Consider the following 18,280-nt stretch of genomic DNA (forward strand, 5'->3'; position numbering starts at 1 on the left):
AATACCTAATACAAATATATTTTACAAAGTTTAACAAAATGGAAAGTATAAAAAGAAGTTTTTTTGAATAGAATGGATTATGGTCTTAATAATGAAAACAAGGAAGTCTCGTTTGAAAGTACCGATTTTATTTTATATCTATCCCAAAATATCCAATCTTTGTTTGATTTTCCATATGCACACATATGGCTCACGTCCAAATCTGCAGCAACTTGTCTTAGAAACCAACCTTCTTCGAGTTTGGCAATTGCTCTTGCTTTTGCGCTTCATTTAAATTCATTATAAATTATAACCATTTTGGAGGAGTTTGATATCGTTATTTTATTTTTCAACACTCGCGAAATTTTTGACAAGCATTGACGTTTTGAAATTTTCTGACTTTGAAGTTTATAAAATCCGTAAGACACTGCAATTTTACAGTATTACAATATAAAAATTAAGGTGTAAACTATTCAGTGGTCGTAACTGTACCGGGTGTCCCAATAAGAATGGCTCTCGGCCATACCTCAGGAACCGTTTATAGTAGAGCTTTGAAATAAAAAATTTTATAACAAAAGTTGCCTCAGGAAAAGCCTGGAAATTATTTTCATAATTGTGGGACCACCGCTAGAGGGCGTAATTGAATATCAAAAATTAAAAAATCTAAATTTTACAAAATTTTCCTAATGAAGGGGCACTGGAAATCCGATCGTCGTATTCTTCATAAAATTCTACGCATATTTGATTTGACAAGTTTAGGTCTACCTTTGGAAATAAGAGGTGGGGGTGAGTGGGAACCTTGTTTTGAAAAACTGGCTGTGAGTCCGGTTCTGCTTAATCAAATTTTGTAAACTTGATCTTGTTGAAGACAGATCTTTTTCGTCAATGTAAAAGTTATGATTTCGAACCAACTTACTAAGTAATATGCCAGCTAGAAGGCGTTATTTAATTTTTTTCAGAAATCTAGTGTTCCTTGGAAAATATTAAATACAAACATGCATTTTTAATACCATATTACAAAATTAGACAAAATTAGCAACAGAATAGCGAAAACTGCATGTTAATACCTTTTTTCTATCTCGAGATATCTTACAAAACGTGTAAATTTAAAAACATAACTGTTACTGTCACCGGTAAACGAAATTCATTAAAAGTAGTGTGCTATGGAAACAACAAAGAAACATTTTCCAGCTGTCAACGTATATTAGGTCTTTTCAACGCTTCTCATTTGTTTCGAGCCTCGTTCATATCTCGTATATTAATATTATACACGGATTATACGGCATATGACAGAGGCTCGAAACAAATGAGAAGCGTTGAAAAGCCCTATTACAAAGAAATAAAAACAACTATTTAGTGATGACATAAACGTTCAAATTTTTGCCCATCATTTTCGTTGCAAACATTTACTCTTTCAAGAGTAGATTGAACGGCAGTCTCAATTTCTGCTCTCGATATGCTTTGAATGGCGTTTAGTATTCTCTGGATAATGTATTCTAGAGTAGTGTATGATGGGCAACAATTTGAATATTTAGGTCGTCACTAAGTAGTTCTTTTTGTTCTGTGTTATATTTAATTTTAATAGTATTGTTTCTCTTTATATTGTTGTTTTAATTAATTATATTTTTATACGTTGACATCTGGAAAATGTTATTTTGTTTTTTTTCCACAGCACACTACTTTTCATTAACTTAGTTTACCGGTTATGTATAAAATTTACACGTTTCTCGAGATATTTTGAGATAGAAAAAAGATATAGACATGCGGTTTTCGCTATTATATTGCTAATTTAATCTAATTTTATAAAGTATGATTAAAAATGCATACTTGTATTTAATATTTTCCAAAGAAAACTAGATTTCTGAAAAAAATTAAATAACGCCTCCCAGCTGGCTTATTACTTATTAGGATGGTTCAAAATTATCACGCTTACATTGAAGAAAAAGATCTGTCTTCAACAAGACCCAGTTTTCAAAATTTGATTTAGCAGAACCGGACTTACAGCCATTTTTTCATAACAAGGTTCCCACTCACCCCCACCTCTTATTTGCAAAGGTAGAGTTAAACTTGTTAAATCAAATATGAGCAGAATTTGATGAAGAATACAATAATCGGATTTCCAGTGCCCCTTCATTAGGAAAATTTTGTAAAATTTAGATTTTTTTATTTTTGATATTCAATTACGCCCTCTAGCGGTGGACCCACAATTATGAAAATAATTTCCAGGCTTTTCCTGAGGTAACTTTTGTTACAAAATTTTTTATTTCAAAGCTCTACTATAAACGGTTCCTGAGATATGGCCGAGAGCCATTCTTATTGGGATACCCGGTACATACATACTTATACTTAATATAAGTCGGTTCGCTAAACTCAGACACAACTGGCTAGTGATTTTAGTCGGTAATTTTTTTGTTTTTGGACAATTTTGCCAAAATTGTCCAAAATTTACCAAATTGGCAAAATGACTTACTAAAATCACTAGCCAGTTGTGTCTGAGTTTAGCGAACCGACTATACCTTCATCCATATAAAAAAACTGTTTTTAGAAGAATGATACATTGCACCTGCATCCACTCAATGTTACTTGACAATGACACTTCGTGTCTTCAATTATGTATCATAATTCTTCATCTTCCTCTAGCCATTCACGTCCACATCTGAACATAAGCCTCTTCAAGTCTTTCTTTCCATTGTTTTTTGTTGTACGCTACTTGTAACCAATTTTTCCCGGTAGGCCATTTCAGATCATCTGTCCATCTCATTGGAGGTCTGCCTCTGGGTCTTTTGTGTTGGTATGATCTCCATGACACAATTCTAACCTGGAGACCATGTATCATAATTATAACATATATGTTGTTCTGAAGCTATTTTCTTGTGGTATTTTGTAATTAACTATTTTTAGTGGGAAATAAGCCACAATTTTATTAAACAATTATTTTATTAACGTTTCGACGTCCAAATCGGATGCCGTTGTCAAAATACAAAAAATTTATATTTTTGTATTTTGCGGCATCCGATTTGGACGTCAAAACGTTAATAAAATCATTCTTTTAGTAAAATTGTGGCTTATTTCCCATTAAAAATAGTTAATTATAACATATATGTGTACATATTCAATTACTGGATACACCATTAATTTTGCTACTTGCAAAAATTATTGTTTTGCTATTAACTATGTGTTTTTTTTTGTTTTTTAGATAGAAAGTCATTCACTATGCACAAAGGGATACACGAAAAAAGCAAGTGTGATATTTGCGGCCGACTCATTGAACCAGACAACATGAAGAATCATGTTTTGACGCATACAGCATCCATCGGTCCATCAGTTTGTTCTATTTGTGGAGCCACGTATAAAAATTTTAACTGTTTAAGATCTCACATCTTTCATTACCACAAGCATTCTGCTCATCAGTACATTTGTGAAGAATGTGGTAAAGGCTTTCGAATAAAAAATAAATTCTTATTGCATAAAAGAAAGGTTCATATCGGTATAAAGAACTGTAAATGCAGTACTTGTGGAAAAGCTTTCTTTACCAACTCCAATTTATTAAGACATGTCCGAATGACTCACGAAAAACTGAGACCTCATGTTTGTGAATATTGTGGTACTGGCTTTTCATCTAAATATGTTTTAAAAACCCATAAAAGACAACATACCAATGAAAAACCGTTCGTTTGTCAGCACTGTTCAGAAGGGTTTAGACAGCGGGTTTCATTACGATCCCATTTGAAATCAAAACATGGAATAGAGGAAGCCCAAGAATTCTTTTGTAAAACGTGTGAGAAAGGTTTTGCTACAAATTATGCTTTGAGTATACATGAAAGATTACACGAAACTGAGAAGAAGTGTAAAATTTGCTCAGAAAATTTTGCAGGAGATGAATATTTGGCAAACCATCTAAGGGAAATCCATCATCTGGAAGTAGAAATGAATCAAGATAGTTAAAATTATTTTTGGTTTGTTATGCGTCCAGTATTTCTTGAATTAAGCAATTTCCTTGTATTATTTGTATGTGGTTTATCTCTACGAGGCTGACATAAGTAATAAAATATTTACAAAAAATACAGCTTTATAGTACTATAAAATATTATTTGATACAATCCGTTCGCTCAGCTTGGGAATATTTTGACAGGTTCTTTGTTGGAAACAACACAACAATTCCTATTTATAACTACGCATGAAGCTAAATTGGGAACCGTTGAGACCATTGTCGTACAATTTCTGTAAAGAAATAAATATAATTTAAACAAACAGTTATGTATTTCACTGTTAAGACCGCGTCCCACCATCAAATAATTTGATCAAACAGTTTGAGCAAACTCCGGAAGTACGTCAAAGTGACGTCACAATTGCAGTTTTTTTGAAATTCTAAAAATCTGTGCTCTCACTATCAGTCTAGTTTGATCAAATTTTTTGTATTGAGTTGTCTAACTTGTTTGTACTTTATTTAAAATTAAAATTTTTCATTATTATCCACAATGAACACTCAGGATGTGACGTCACTAACTGTCACTTTCAGTTTGCTCAAACCAGTTTGATCAAATTATTTGATGGTGGGACGCGGCCTTTATGGAATTTTGACACTAATGACATTTATAAAATTTGACACTATTGGCATTTCATAGATTAATTAAAGGTTTGTTCTAACACAATAATGCGTTCTGTGTCTGTATATCGTGCGTTCCATGGGTTATTTTGTTTACTGCGCAGGACGGTTATCGTTACAAGTTGTTTTTAGAACTCTTTAGCGACGTAGGTATTAGTATATTATAAAGTTTGTTCCAACACAACGAAGAACCGTCTTGTAACGATCACGTTACTATAAAATAATACGTTCCATGCGTTCTGTGTCCGTATATTGTGCGTTCCATGGGATATTTTGTTTACTGCGCAGGACAGTGATCGTTACATGGACGGTTTCTTGTTGTGTTGGAACAAACCTATAATATTTATGGATTACCGTCGATGGCCTATATGATCAATCAAAAAAGAATATGTATTTGGTGACTTTTCTAGTGACTTTTTTGGGTGTGAATCTGTCTTTTTAGTTTGCTCCTCCTGGGGTGGGATCACGATGAGTAGAATTCTATTTTGCTGACGTCACGTTGCCTAGCAACCGTTGATTTCCCCAATATAAAATTCATTTTGTGCTATGGTTTTGTGACGTCAGCAAAATAGAATTCTACTCATCGTGATCCCACCCCTGGTTTAAAAACAAACGGTAGTCGATTTTTATTATTTTATTATGTCTATGCTTTCTGAGGCGAAAAGTTTCGACCGGACTGGCTTAATGAAAAATTTTTCTGGTAGCCAGAATTTCAAAAATCCTTTTTGTAGGGTTTAGGGTTGAAAATATTAGACGAATTAACCTTTAACTACCCGCGCATCAAGTTATAACATAACTACACGCGTGGCGTACTTTATACGCCACACGAAAATACACTTAAAAACAGCAGATTTGTTTTTTTTTGAAAAAAATACACTTAGTTGTATGTTATAAACCTTATTCAGCATCAGTGAATACTTGGAGTTCCTTCTCAGTAAGCCAATTGGGATTTATAACTGGAATCATGGAATAACTGGATTCCATGATAAATAAAATTACTAATAAATTTTTTTGAAATGTGATTTTTTACAGGAGAAAATTTATTGTTTATAAAGAAAAATATATTTTGTGCCATAATGACTAAAAAAACAATTGAAATATGAACTTATATTACTACTTATATTAATATAATGGTGGCGTATATTGTCCACCACCGGAAACAACAAATACTAAACTGTAAATTACGATCTTCCCAGAACGCCGATTATAACGAAACTAAAACCAAATTGTAAAGCACATTCCAGTGGTAGGTTAGAGAGATAAACAAGGTCAAAAATCAAATTTTTAAATATATTTGCAGTAGAATTCTTATATCTGGCGTACAAAATACGCCAGCGCGTGTAGTTAAAGGTTAAATAAGTCAAATAAATTATCAAATCTTTCAATGATCTCGTACAAAGTTAAACCAGCAGAAAATGTGCTACTACGCACCTGTGTTGCTTTCTACTCCTCTTCATATATCCTGTGCTTAGATCCTTTATATTCTAAGCTTAGATCATGGGGAGAGATTAAATATCCAGCAAACGACGGCACTGTTGCCAGATTTCTTTTAGCGGGAATTTTAAAATTTTATAGTCTAATGCCAGTTTGGTTTTAAAGGCAGTTCTGTTTTCTCGACTCAAAAATCTTAACCTTATTTTTACAAGTGATTAGGATTATTTGTTATTTTATTTATATGTAAAAATTGAAACAAATATTGTAGTTTGTCGTAAGTTAACACTCATTATGTTGCAGTCTTTTCCAGTTGATAAAATTGCAATTCCAAAACTTTTAGGTAGGTACCTACATGTAACTTCCATATTATTATTTATGTTTTATGTATTAAGGTTGATGTTGATATCAAAAATTACGATTTCGAAGATAGTTTTATGTAGGTAGGTAGATACTAATAGAGTAATACTAGATAATAGAGTAGATACAAAGTAAGCTATAAGTAGTATAACTGCCCATGTAATCAACTGTTATGTTGTTTTTGTAGATTTTACTGTGTGGATGGCACAGGAAGAGAACAAGAGTACAAGAACATGAAACATCTTATTATGAATGTATGTGATCCTCAAAAAATTATTCTACAAAACAAGATAGAGAAAGCTTTAAAATCCCAAGTATCCTGCAAAATGTTTATTTGGTGTACTAGTCGAATAATAGTATCTAAAAATATTGAAACTGATTGTTGTGCAGTAACATATTTTAAAACACATTATGGGCACGAGGATGATATATAGAGCACTTACATATACCAAAATCAGATAAATATCTCTTCAAAGTTTATTTTGAGAGTTTCTTTAAATGTAAGTAAAATATTTGCATATACACAATATAATTGAAAACAAAAATCTTACCACTAAACCACTTTTTAAATATTAATCATGAATATTTACTACAGTTTATAATTTTACTCTATACTAAATTTACAATCAAGATGCAATAGAAATAAACAAACCAAGACACGTTAAACCTCGTAAGGCGGTGCGGGGTGCAGCTGCACCCCAGACCTTGTTTTTCTCACCTATCTTTTTTAATAAATTTTTTGATTTTTGTCCACTTTTTTATTCGTATTTAATTCAATTCTAAACGTATTCCACCCATTACAGCATTTAAAACTCTTTGTGTTTACTTGCTTTTTTGAAAAAATGACTTTTGGGTGCAAATGATGAAAACATCGTATCCTGAATTGGACGTTTCTGATGTTCCACCTGGAGCTAACAGAGCTACGGGACAAGGTCAGTGTTACTTATGTCATTCTGTGAAAAATTTCATGTGTTTGTCTTGCGACAATAATATTTGACAAGAAGAAATGAGTACATTTTTTGTAAAATTATGATTCGTACTAAAATAAATAAGTCTTAATTATCTTCCAAATTAATTTCCCCGACGTTCACACATAAAAAAATGGATATGCAGATGGAGTGCAAATGCACCCCGCGCCATTGTTTACGTAAGAATCTAAGCAGCGCCTTACGAGGGTTAAATGCTACTAGAAGCAGTCCCGAATCATAATTTACAATGTATATACATTGTAAATCCCAAATCATGATTTCCAAAGTTTATACATTGTAAATTATGATTCGGGAGTGCTCCTATTTTTTTTTATAGTACCATTAAACGTGTCTTGGTTTGTTTATTTCTACTGCATCTTGAATGTAAATTTAGTATAGTGTGTTTGCTTCTACTAATATACCTATATTTTACTTTTTTTAGTGCACTTCGGACTGTTCAGGATAGCATAGGAGCTGAACTAAAAAGAATTGATTTACTTACAAGAAAAGATATAGCAAACATAAAACACTCTTATGGCATTGATTTGAAAGATGGATATATGTACAAAGATGACGCAACCAGTGTTCATTTTTGGGTTGAATGCTTACAGACTATGTCATGTCCAATATTATTTTACAAATAACAGGGCATACTAATGGATATTCATCCTGAATTTAACACTTATGATTTTTGTCTTATTTTCATGAATGCTGTGCCAAACGTAAATGTTAATTAAGTTTGATAAATCCTTTATCGCGATCGATGGAACTCATGGGCTCAATTCCTATGACTTTGAACTTACGACATTGTTAGTAAAAGATGAATTTGGGAATGGATTTCATACTGCTTTCTTATTTTCAAATAGAAAAGATATATATATATATATATATATATATATATATATATATATATATATATATATATATATATATATATATATATATGTCTTCATATCAAGGCGAGATCCGTTTGTATCATAAGCTATACAAGATGAGATCCGTTTTGCAAGGCGAGATCCGATTTTGGATCTCACCTTGTATTCACGTGTATATAGTGACATCTCGATGTAACAATGGTTGGGGTACAAGGAAATCGATTTTTGTCTGGACCTCATTTTGCACCCCATTTGGTGAATTTTATATTGCAGTGGTTCCACTAAATCCGCTGTAGAGGGCAGAGCGCGCGATCTGTTGTGTATATGCTAAATATATATTTTGCAGACAACCCGAGATCCGGTAAATTTGGAAACATCGCAAATGAATTTCACGGTCAGCTCTCTCACTCGGCTTATGTCTAGCTTGAATAAGAATATTTACATTATTTAAGGGCTCTGTCCAGAAAGGCGATTGTCAAATATCTCGAGAACTAGACGTCATATCGAAAAAACTTTGGAATGCTTTTTTAATGGTTTTTCAAAATCTATATACTTATGCAATAGCGGGGTTCTTATTCTGCCTGCGAAAGCGGTGGGTGTAGCAACTTTGAATTTTCAACTGAAACCCTTTATTTTTAATTAAATAGTTGAAATTTAGAATTAAAAATACACAACTTTTGTTTGAATCGATAATAGCTTCTTTAATCCAGTCGGAAGAGCTTCAAAATAGTCGTTTTGATGACATTTTTAGGGTTTAGGGGTACCTCAGATAGTTAGCTTAAAACGTAAGAAATAAATTTGAACAGTAACGGATTAAGCCAACACAGAGCCTATCGCAAATGTATACCTACTTTTCATTAATTTTTATTGATAAACAAAGCTCCAATTATATTTTACTTCAACTCATTTTAGGGCTATTTCAATAAACTAATCGGTTCTTTTTTTCCGTTTTTTTGGAAAATATTGTAACTTATAGACGAAAATTCTTAAAATCGGCTATTTTTCATTTAAATTGTCAATAAATAATTAAATTGGTCAGATTTACATAAATTTTGTTATTCCGTCCATATAGAAACTAAAACAATTGTTACGCAGTTACAATGAGTGTCATAAAAACCGTGTATTTTTACTCATTTCTTTGAGCTATTTCACCTAATATCGAGATATAAGTTGTATTTTGACATAAGTTATATTAACGTTAAACTGACTTAATTTATAGTTTTATAAGCAACAATTAAGTATAGCGAAATTTATAAAACCTTGTTTAAATTGTTTTACATGCTCTATAATGCGGTTATCTTAAATTTTGTTTTGAATGTTTTTCTTCTTACTGGTAGACAAAAAAATGGCAAAATGTGCATTTTTGACATCAAATTGTTGATAACCAACATAGTTACTACTCAATATATTAAAAAAAACTAACCGTCGGTATAACAGGTTGCCTGGCAACCAGATGCAGAACAGTACCATACATGTTTTCCACTTTTTAGAACTTTCTTTGAGTGAAATTAAAAATCACTTACCACCAATAACTTACACCCATGTTCACTCATTACGAAATCTGTTACAAGAATTTCAGCGATTTCAGCCATTTTTTCAAAATTTATTTGGATTTTCTCTAGTAATCCTTCCAAAAGACAATACATAAATGATAAGTACCTTTTACACCACCTTCAAGGAGGGTAATTTATACAGGTACGTACCTGGAATTATTATATGGACCGTTCACTCTTGTTAGAGTATAGTTCCCTCAAATATGAGCTCTTTTCATCCATTTCACGCGGTAAATTAGTCCGCTTTTCCTTTAGGTCGTAGTTGATAGGTTGTGATGTTTTTTTGCCTTCTCTACTATCTTCTTCCACTCTCTCCGGTCCTGAATCTTTTCTCTCCAGTTTGCAATTTCCATCTTTGATATATCGTCTAGCAGTTGATCTTCCCATCTTATTTTTGGTCATACTCTTGGTCTATTTTTTACTGGTTTCCAGTTCATTATCTTCCTGATCAGTTCTTCTATCCCTCTTCTTTGTGTGTGCCCAAACCATCTGAGCCTTTGTGCTTTAATGAATTTTACTATATCTTCTCCTTTATTTATATTTATTATTTCATGGTTCATCAGCTTTCTATATTCCCCTGTTTCTGTCTTTACTGGGCCATGTATCCTTCTCATAATTTTTCTCTCAATTATTCTTAACTTTTCTTCGTCTTTTTTCGTAAGGCACATTACTTCTGCTCCATAGGCTATCACTGATCTGATTGCTGCTGTCTATATTTTTGATTTTATTTTTTTTGCTCAGGTTTTTGTCCTTGAGTAGTCGGTGATATTTCCAATATACTCTATTACCTGCTTTAATTCTTTCGTTTATCTTTATACTCCTTCCGTTTTTGCCGTCCACCATCACCCCCAGGTATTTGAAGCAGTCTACTCTCTGGAATGTATTTTCACCTATCTTTATTTCTGTTATTCTGTTGACATTGTCTCGTGTGCTTATAAGATATTTTGTTTTATTCTGATTGATTATTAATCCTCTCGTCTTTGCTTCTCGTACCAGGGTTAAAAGTGCCTCTTCTAGTCTTTTTTTTATCTCGTGCTATCAGTCCCAGGTCATCTGCATATTCTATGATCTGTGTTGAGCTTTGAATAATTGTCTTTTTCAGCCCTGTGTCCCTAATTACTTCTTCTAGAGCGATATTAAATAGTGTCTTTGACAGACTGTCTCCTTGTCTTACTTCAAGTTCTATTTTGATGTCATTTGTATCGCCCTCATTTGTTTTAACTTTTGCTGTTGAGTCTTTTAGTGTCATTCTAGTTAGTCTTATTAATTTTGCCGGTATCTCCATTTTTTTCATTTCTTTTAATAATTGTTGTCTGTATATGCTGTCGAAGACCTGTTGGAAGTCGATGAATAGTATGTTTAATTCTATGTCATGTTCATAGCTTTTTTCAATTGTTTGTGTCAGTACGTATATTGCATCTATTGTTGATCTTCCTTTTCTAAAACCCTGTTGGTATGGTCCTATAATTTTTTCTGTGTATTGATTTAGTCGGTTTCTTATAATTGTGGTCAATATCTTATACGTTGTATTTAGTAGCATAATTGGTCTGTAGTTGCAGCACTTAGTTGGATCACCTTTCTTAAAGATTGGTGCGATGTGTCCGTTTTTCCATTCTATGGGCATGCTTTCGTCCTTCCAAATTGTAACCATTAACTTCTGCATTCGCTTCGTGAGCTCCTCTCCTCCGTTGATGATCAGTTCGTTGTTGATTTCATCTGGCCCTGGCGTTTTGTTTACTTTTAGTTGTTTTAATACCTCCATGAATTCCTGATAAGTAGGTGCGCCTTCCTGTTCATCTCTGTTATCTCTTATATCCTCATCCTCTGAATATGCCTTGTTGTCGTTTTTGTATAGGTTGGTGAAACATTTTTCCCAATCTTTTTTGTTTATTTTTGTGGCAGATTTTTTAGTACTGTATTGTTGTTTTATCTATTCGAACAATTTCTTGTTGTCTTTATTATTCGTTTCTAATTCTTGCATTTGTTCAGAGATCCATGTGTTCTTCTTTCTTCTATAGAGTTTCAATGCTTCTTGTTTTTCTTTTCTATATTAATCCAGTTGTTCCTGTTCGGTACTTTGTAGTCATTTGTTTCTTGCGAGGTGCTTCAGTTGACTTTTTTGGTGACATTTCTCATCAAACCATTCTTTCGATTCTTTGTTTTTTTTTGGAATCCTATTATTTGTTCTGCTGTCTCTATTATGCTGTTCTTTATGTTTTTCCATTCTCCTTCTATTTCTATGTGCTCGTACTGACCCAATTTCTGTTCCAGTTGTTCTGTATATTGTTGCTTTGTTTCTTGCGTTTTCAGATGGGCTATATTCCATTTCCCCCTTTTTCCTTTCTTATGATTATTTGCTTTGATTATTTTCATCTTAAGTTTTGCTATCAACAATATGTGGTCAGTGCCTCCATTTGCCCCTCTATATGACCTTACGTCTTGTACTATTTGTGTCAACTTTTTCGAAATTAGAGTATGATCTATTTGGTTTCCATCCATTCTTCCTGGTATCATCCATGTTATTTTGTGTTCTTTTTTATGTTTATGCCCAGTACTAACTATATATGTGTTTGTTGCTGCTGCTAGGTTTCAGATTTCTCCTCCATTATCATTCGTAGTTTCATGAATGGTTTCTTTGCCAGCTACATTACGATTATAGTCCTCCTTTCCGATCTTTGCATTGAAATCACCCAATATTATTAATATGTCATTCCTCGGAATATTTTCACAGGTTTCTTCCAGGATGTCGTAGAATTCTGCCTTATCTTCTTGGGTTGCTTCTTCGGTGGGTGCATAGCAATTGACTATCGAGATGTTGGCTTGTTTATTTTCTTATGTAAGATATCCTTTCATTAACTGCTTTGAATTGTATCACTTTTTCCCTCATTTTTTTGGTCACCATAAATGCCGTACCATTCGTTCCCTGTTTGTTTTCTCCCGAATAATACATGCTAACGTTTTTCTTCCCAATTTTTCCTTCTTTCTTCCATCGTATTTCCTGTAGGGCTAGGATTTCTAGTTGGTATTTTTTCATTTCAAGAGCTATTTCTTGCATCTTACCTACTGCCAGCATGGTTCTAATATTCCAAGATCCCATTCTAATGGGTTTTGTTCTTTTCTTTTTATCGAGATTCTTTCTTTATTTTGTGTGCGTTATTTTGTTTTCGTTAACCGTTTGCATTGCCGAGTCTTTTTTTGCCACATCAATATCATATTTCAGCCGCTGTTCTTCGTTTATTAGTTTTTTGAATTTTCTATCAGCTGTTCTCTCTCTTCGTCCCATATCCAGATTTTGTCATTCACTATTAATTTCTTGTAGCCGATTTTCGTTTGCTTACCTTTGCTTCTTTTATCCTTTGCTATTTTAGTTATTTCCTTTTGTATTTCTTTTTCTTTCGATGTCCAATCGTTGTTTATATAGACACGATCTTTATGCTGTTTTAGTTTACGTTGCTTGTTTAGGATTTCCATTTTATCCGTGAGGGTTTCTGTTTCTATTGCGCATACTGTTTCTCCTATTTTTGTTGCACTTCTTAGTTTTATTTGTGTTTGTAACTCTTGGGCTATGAAATTTTCTATTTCTTCTTTTAATGTCGTATAATCATTTGTTTCTACTTTCAACCCAGTTACGATCAAGCTTTTCTTTTTGCTAAATTTCTCCAGTTGCTCCATTCTTTCATGTAGATGTTTTACTTCTTTTTTTAGTTTTTGATTCTCTGCTTTTACATCCATGAACTCTTTATTGGTTTGTTGTTGTTCTTTCTTTATTTGTTTTATTTCCTGAAGCATTTCATCGTTTTTATTCATTAGCTCTTTCATCATTGTAACCATAACATTTTCCATGTCTTCCATGATTTCGTTGCCTGCTTTGCTTGGTGACCGTTTTGTAATTTTACTTCTATTAAAACAATCATCCAAGTTTTCTCTTTTGCGTTTCGTTTCGTCATCGGTTTCACTTCCTGTGCCATTTTTTCCATTTTCTAGGAGTGCAGCGCTAAATACCTGGAATACCGATATTAGATTATCAACAATACTTAAAAAATGAAAGTTACCAATTCACCGGTAGTTAATGGGTTATTTAAAAATTACCTGAGCACCAGAGTTGCCAGTTGGCCTGTAATTAGGATGGGGGATTAAAATAGATACGAATTCACCGGGACCCGGAAATATGCACACCCTGATATTCTAGTTACGTAAGCTCGTCCGATTGGCGCATGACGTCAGCAACAGAGTAAAGCATAATCCCGTCTATGCATTCGTAATACGAACGCGAATGAAATTTGAGAATAGTACAAATGAATGAATTATGACTAAAAGAAACTAAGTGATTTGTATAGTTTAGAGGAAAATTATTAAACTATTTACTTTTATTTAAATTGATTTTCAGTTATTTGTAAAGTTTCCAGTTTCTTGATTATATTGGTATCCGGAAAATAAAAATATTCATATAATCGATATCTAATAAAATTATTATATTTCGTTAGTTGGCAAAAATTGATTAGTGGCCTACACATTAGTAAATATAATTTTTACCAAGGGGAAGAAAAGCCCCAAAATAAAACCATAAATTTAATGTATTGATACAAAAACAAAATTTTTTACTTTTTAAATAATGTATTTCATCAGATTTAAGTAAGAGGCTTGGAAAAGACAAAAATAAGTTTTACAGTTTTCATGCCATGCACTATATTCAAATTTTGTGCATGTGAAATAGACGTACATACAGCAACTATGTAGCAGTTTTCATAATTTTTCTTTTACGCAATGTTAGGTTGTTAATGCCCGGTTGCACCAACACATCTTAAGCTTAAGTCGAGAATATCATAACAATTAACTTAATATAATTATAATATATTACAATAAGAATACCATAATATAATAATAGATATAATTGATAATAAGGTAAGAATCTAAAATTATGGTGCAACGTAAGTGATACTCAAGGAGGCCCTATTTATAAGTAGAGCTTAGTTAATTTGGAACTTAAGATCTGTTGGTGCAACCAGGCATAAGAGACTTGTTCAATTCTTTAATTCGGAAGTACATCCGAGACCTAAAAAATAACTTGTTCGCTTTGTTAGAACAGTCTACAGTTACACTTTTGGACATAAGGTTTTCTAAATAATTTTTAGTTACCAAAATGGAATCACCATTCATGTGGAAGGAAAAACTGTCTCCAGTTACTTAATATATGACAAGAGAGTGTCTGATGGTTTACCTAAACCACACTTACTCAAATGATCAACCCACGTGTACGTTGAAACATCTTCGGATTGAATACTGGAGTCCTTCAATTTATGGCAGATATAACCAGCCAAATTCTCCAAACCATCATACTCGAGGTCACTAATGTTTTTTCATTCTGACTCTCATTGAAAACTTGAAAATCCACAACTGTTTCGTTGTTAGAATCCAGCCTTTGGATCAATTGTCCAGAAATTGGTAAATCTGGAATGTAGTCTGTTTAAACGTTCGAAAATTCGTTCGGTTTTCTTTCCTACCCGTATATAACTTTTATAAAATATAATCAAGCTTTGTGTAAACAGTTTAAAAAATTTTTAATGGGTTTTTCCCCGAAAAGAGCTTCCTTTTTTGGTATTATGTATCACGTTAAAATATTTGATTTGGAATTTGAAGGATAAGATCGTCTTTTTTATGAGCTACACATTTACTTTTACTGGTTCTATAGACTAAGAATATACTATTTTTTCGTTTTTTTATATGCTACATTTTTTCCAAGAATATTTTTTCAATAAAATACTTACTTTTTGATAATTTGCGAAAAACCGCCGAAAAACGTGTTTTTTTTTGTTGAAAAGTAAACATTTTTAGTCGCAAGTGACTCTAGTACCTACTACTGAATTAACCTAGTATGTAATTAAAAAAAAACTCTATAGAACAAAAGTTGCTTAAAGTTAGTCAGATCTGTTTCCGGACTTATTATGAACGTATATTTTTTCACCCTCCAAGTAAAAGCAATCAACGGCACAATTTCAACTTTGAAGTGGGGGATGGGTAAAACCTAAATCCAATTTTTCATGCAATTAGGAGTTGACCCTGAAAATTATGTGTGTTTCTTTTTATCTTTTAAATCATTTTACTTAAAATCATTTTTTAACTATCAAATAATAATTACATATTGAGGTATTTTATTTTTTAAAATTTTTCACACCCTTATGTATGTAACAAAACTAAGGGACTTTCTGAAAGGTAAATCTAAATAGTTATAGTTAAAGTGGGTAGTAGATATGGTTGAAACACAATAAATTCAAAATATTTAAAGAAAACCACGGTAGACGTTAAAGACACAAAAGAAGTGATACCTAAAAGTTACATAAAGAATTCGAGACAACGCTATCTATATATCGTGGGAAATATACAATACAACACGAGCTCCAATCGCTCGACTAATACTCTTTAGAGCTGGCATCAGTGTGTGATCTCGCGTTGACCGGTAAATATCTAAAATTTCGTATATAAGTCCTCCCCTTCTCTTTTCAGCTACGGATCTCGTTTAGCTGTAAATTTATCAGAAAAATTAAAGTACAAAAATCTTTTCCCCTCTAAGTGTGCCATGATTAATATGTTAATTATAAAGATAGTTATGAACAATATACTCCAATAATTAATTTCCTATTGGTGGATCTCGGGTTGTCCTCGATTAAGTCGGATCTCGCCTTGATATGAAGACGTATATATATATATATATATATATATATATATATATATATATATATATATATATATATATATCAATCGGTTTCAAAACGTCTTGCGACGTTGTCAGATGCCTAATTTCCATGACACTCTCTCATCCCATTGGCCCTCTCTAAGATCTCTTGCGCTCATCGCCTTCGTTATTCCCTCTCTCCAAGATTTCTTGGGTCTTCCTCTCTTTCTGCGGTTTGGTGGTACCCATTGCATAATTATTTTAGGGAGTCTTGAGTTATCCATCCTCTGGACGTGTCCGTACCATATCACCTGTTTTCTTTCTATGTCTGTTGTTAGAGAGCCGTCAACCCCCATTCGCTCTCTTATCTCATCATTACGTATTCTCTCTCTGCGTGACACTCCTACTGATCTTCTAAAAGCGTCCATTTCTACTGCCTCCAGTTTTCTTCTGTTGTTTTCGGTTATCCGCCAAGTTTCTGCTCCGTACAATAGACTGCTTTTAATAAGAGATTCGTAGATATTGTGTTTTCTTCTTTTTCCTATTTCATGACTCCATAGTACACTGTTTAGACAACCTATCGTTGTCTAGAATAGAAAAGATACCTAGTTTTATTTACCAATTTTTTTAAAAAAATACATGTGTGTGTTGGTATTATCTTATGTACAGTCAAGTGTTTTCATATCAGACATAACTAACACCTTTTACAATGACTGGTCAAATGTAATGGGTTCTGTACATAATAGACTTTTAAGTGCCTGGCGCATATATAGGGCATGGCAAGTAAATCTTAATAAAACATCTGATTCTGACAAAAATCCTATGTATACAAGATGTATTAATGATGTTTTAGAGAGTATTAATAGGTTTTTCGGTAGAATTCTAAATTATGCAGATACATACAATTTTAGTATTTCCAGTAGAACTACTGCAATAACATCCAACAATGGCCCTATTGTTATAGGAAGGGTTGTTGAATTAATACCAATATGGCCATTCAAAATTTTCATAAAATTTTGGATAAAAGAGTATCTATCCATCAGTTGTTATCAGTTAAGCTTAAAATTTGGCTTGCATGGAGAGCTTTACTATATTACATCTCATATAATTCACTATAATAGTAATGAGTGAGCCTGCATATACAGAACCATAATATACAGGGTGTTTCATTATTAATTGTCCATATAGTAACTGGAGAAACCTTAGCACAAAATACGAAGATTTACCTAAAACGCTTAAATAAAATGTGGTTCCTTACTGAGTTACAGGGTGTTTTATGTAAAAATTTAAAAATTATTTTTGCTCAGCATTTTAAAACTATTCGACGTATCCTTTTCATACTTGGCAGAAAGTGCGACTACTAGACACCCTACTAAATTATGATAAGCAAACGTTTCTAGCTACTACCAGAGGCGTACGACAGGGGATAGTGGCTGGTTGACCCTTCCCAAATTCTACGCCACTGACGAAATTGCTATTTTCGTGTAATTTTTTGATTTTCCAATAATTTTTATGTAAATAATATACTCTTCATTCGTAACGATAAAATGATTAGTTTTCGAGATATTTGAAATTAAAAATGAAGCGACACAATACATTAATCAAAATAACCGTGTCGTTTCATTTTTAACTTCAAATATCTCGAAAATTAATGACTATATCATTACGAATGAAGGGTATATTATTTTCAGAGAAAGTATTGGAGAATACAAAAATTGAACTAAAATAGCAATTCCGCCAGTGGCGTAGAATTTGGAAAGGGTCAACCATTTACTTTCCCCCGTCGTACGCCTCTGGTAATAGCCAGAAACGCTTGTTTAACATAATTTAGTATTTTG

General features: G+C 32.6%; 1 protein-coding gene across 10 annotated transcripts in view; it reads left to right on the forward strand.

The window, feature by feature from the left end:
* Positions 1-18,280, forward strand: part of LOC126884694 (gastrula zinc finger protein XlCGF46.1-like) — a 220,260-nt gene that overhangs the window by 179,415 nt on the left and 22,565 nt on the right. For 5 of the 10 annotated variants that reach the window (XM_050650783.1, XM_050650784.1, XM_050650787.1 and 2 more), the window contains exon 3: positions 3,176-3,986. The exons of the other annotated variants lie outside the window; for them this stretch is intronic. In XM_050650783.1, the coding sequence (XP_050506740.1) occupies positions 3,176-3,924 (749 nt within the window). In that variant the 3' untranslated portion in view covers positions 3,925-3,986. Of the gene's footprint in view, positions 1-3,175; positions 3,987-18,280 lie in introns of those variants that run through there. 10 annotated transcript variants of the gene reach the window in all.

Source organism: Diabrotica virgifera, chromosome 5 (assembly GCF_917563875.1).
Source record: "Diabrotica virgifera virgifera chromosome 5, PGI_DIABVI_V3a".
NCBI classification, from domain to species: Eukaryota; Metazoa; Arthropoda; class Insecta; order Coleoptera; family Chrysomelidae; genus Diabrotica; species Diabrotica virgifera.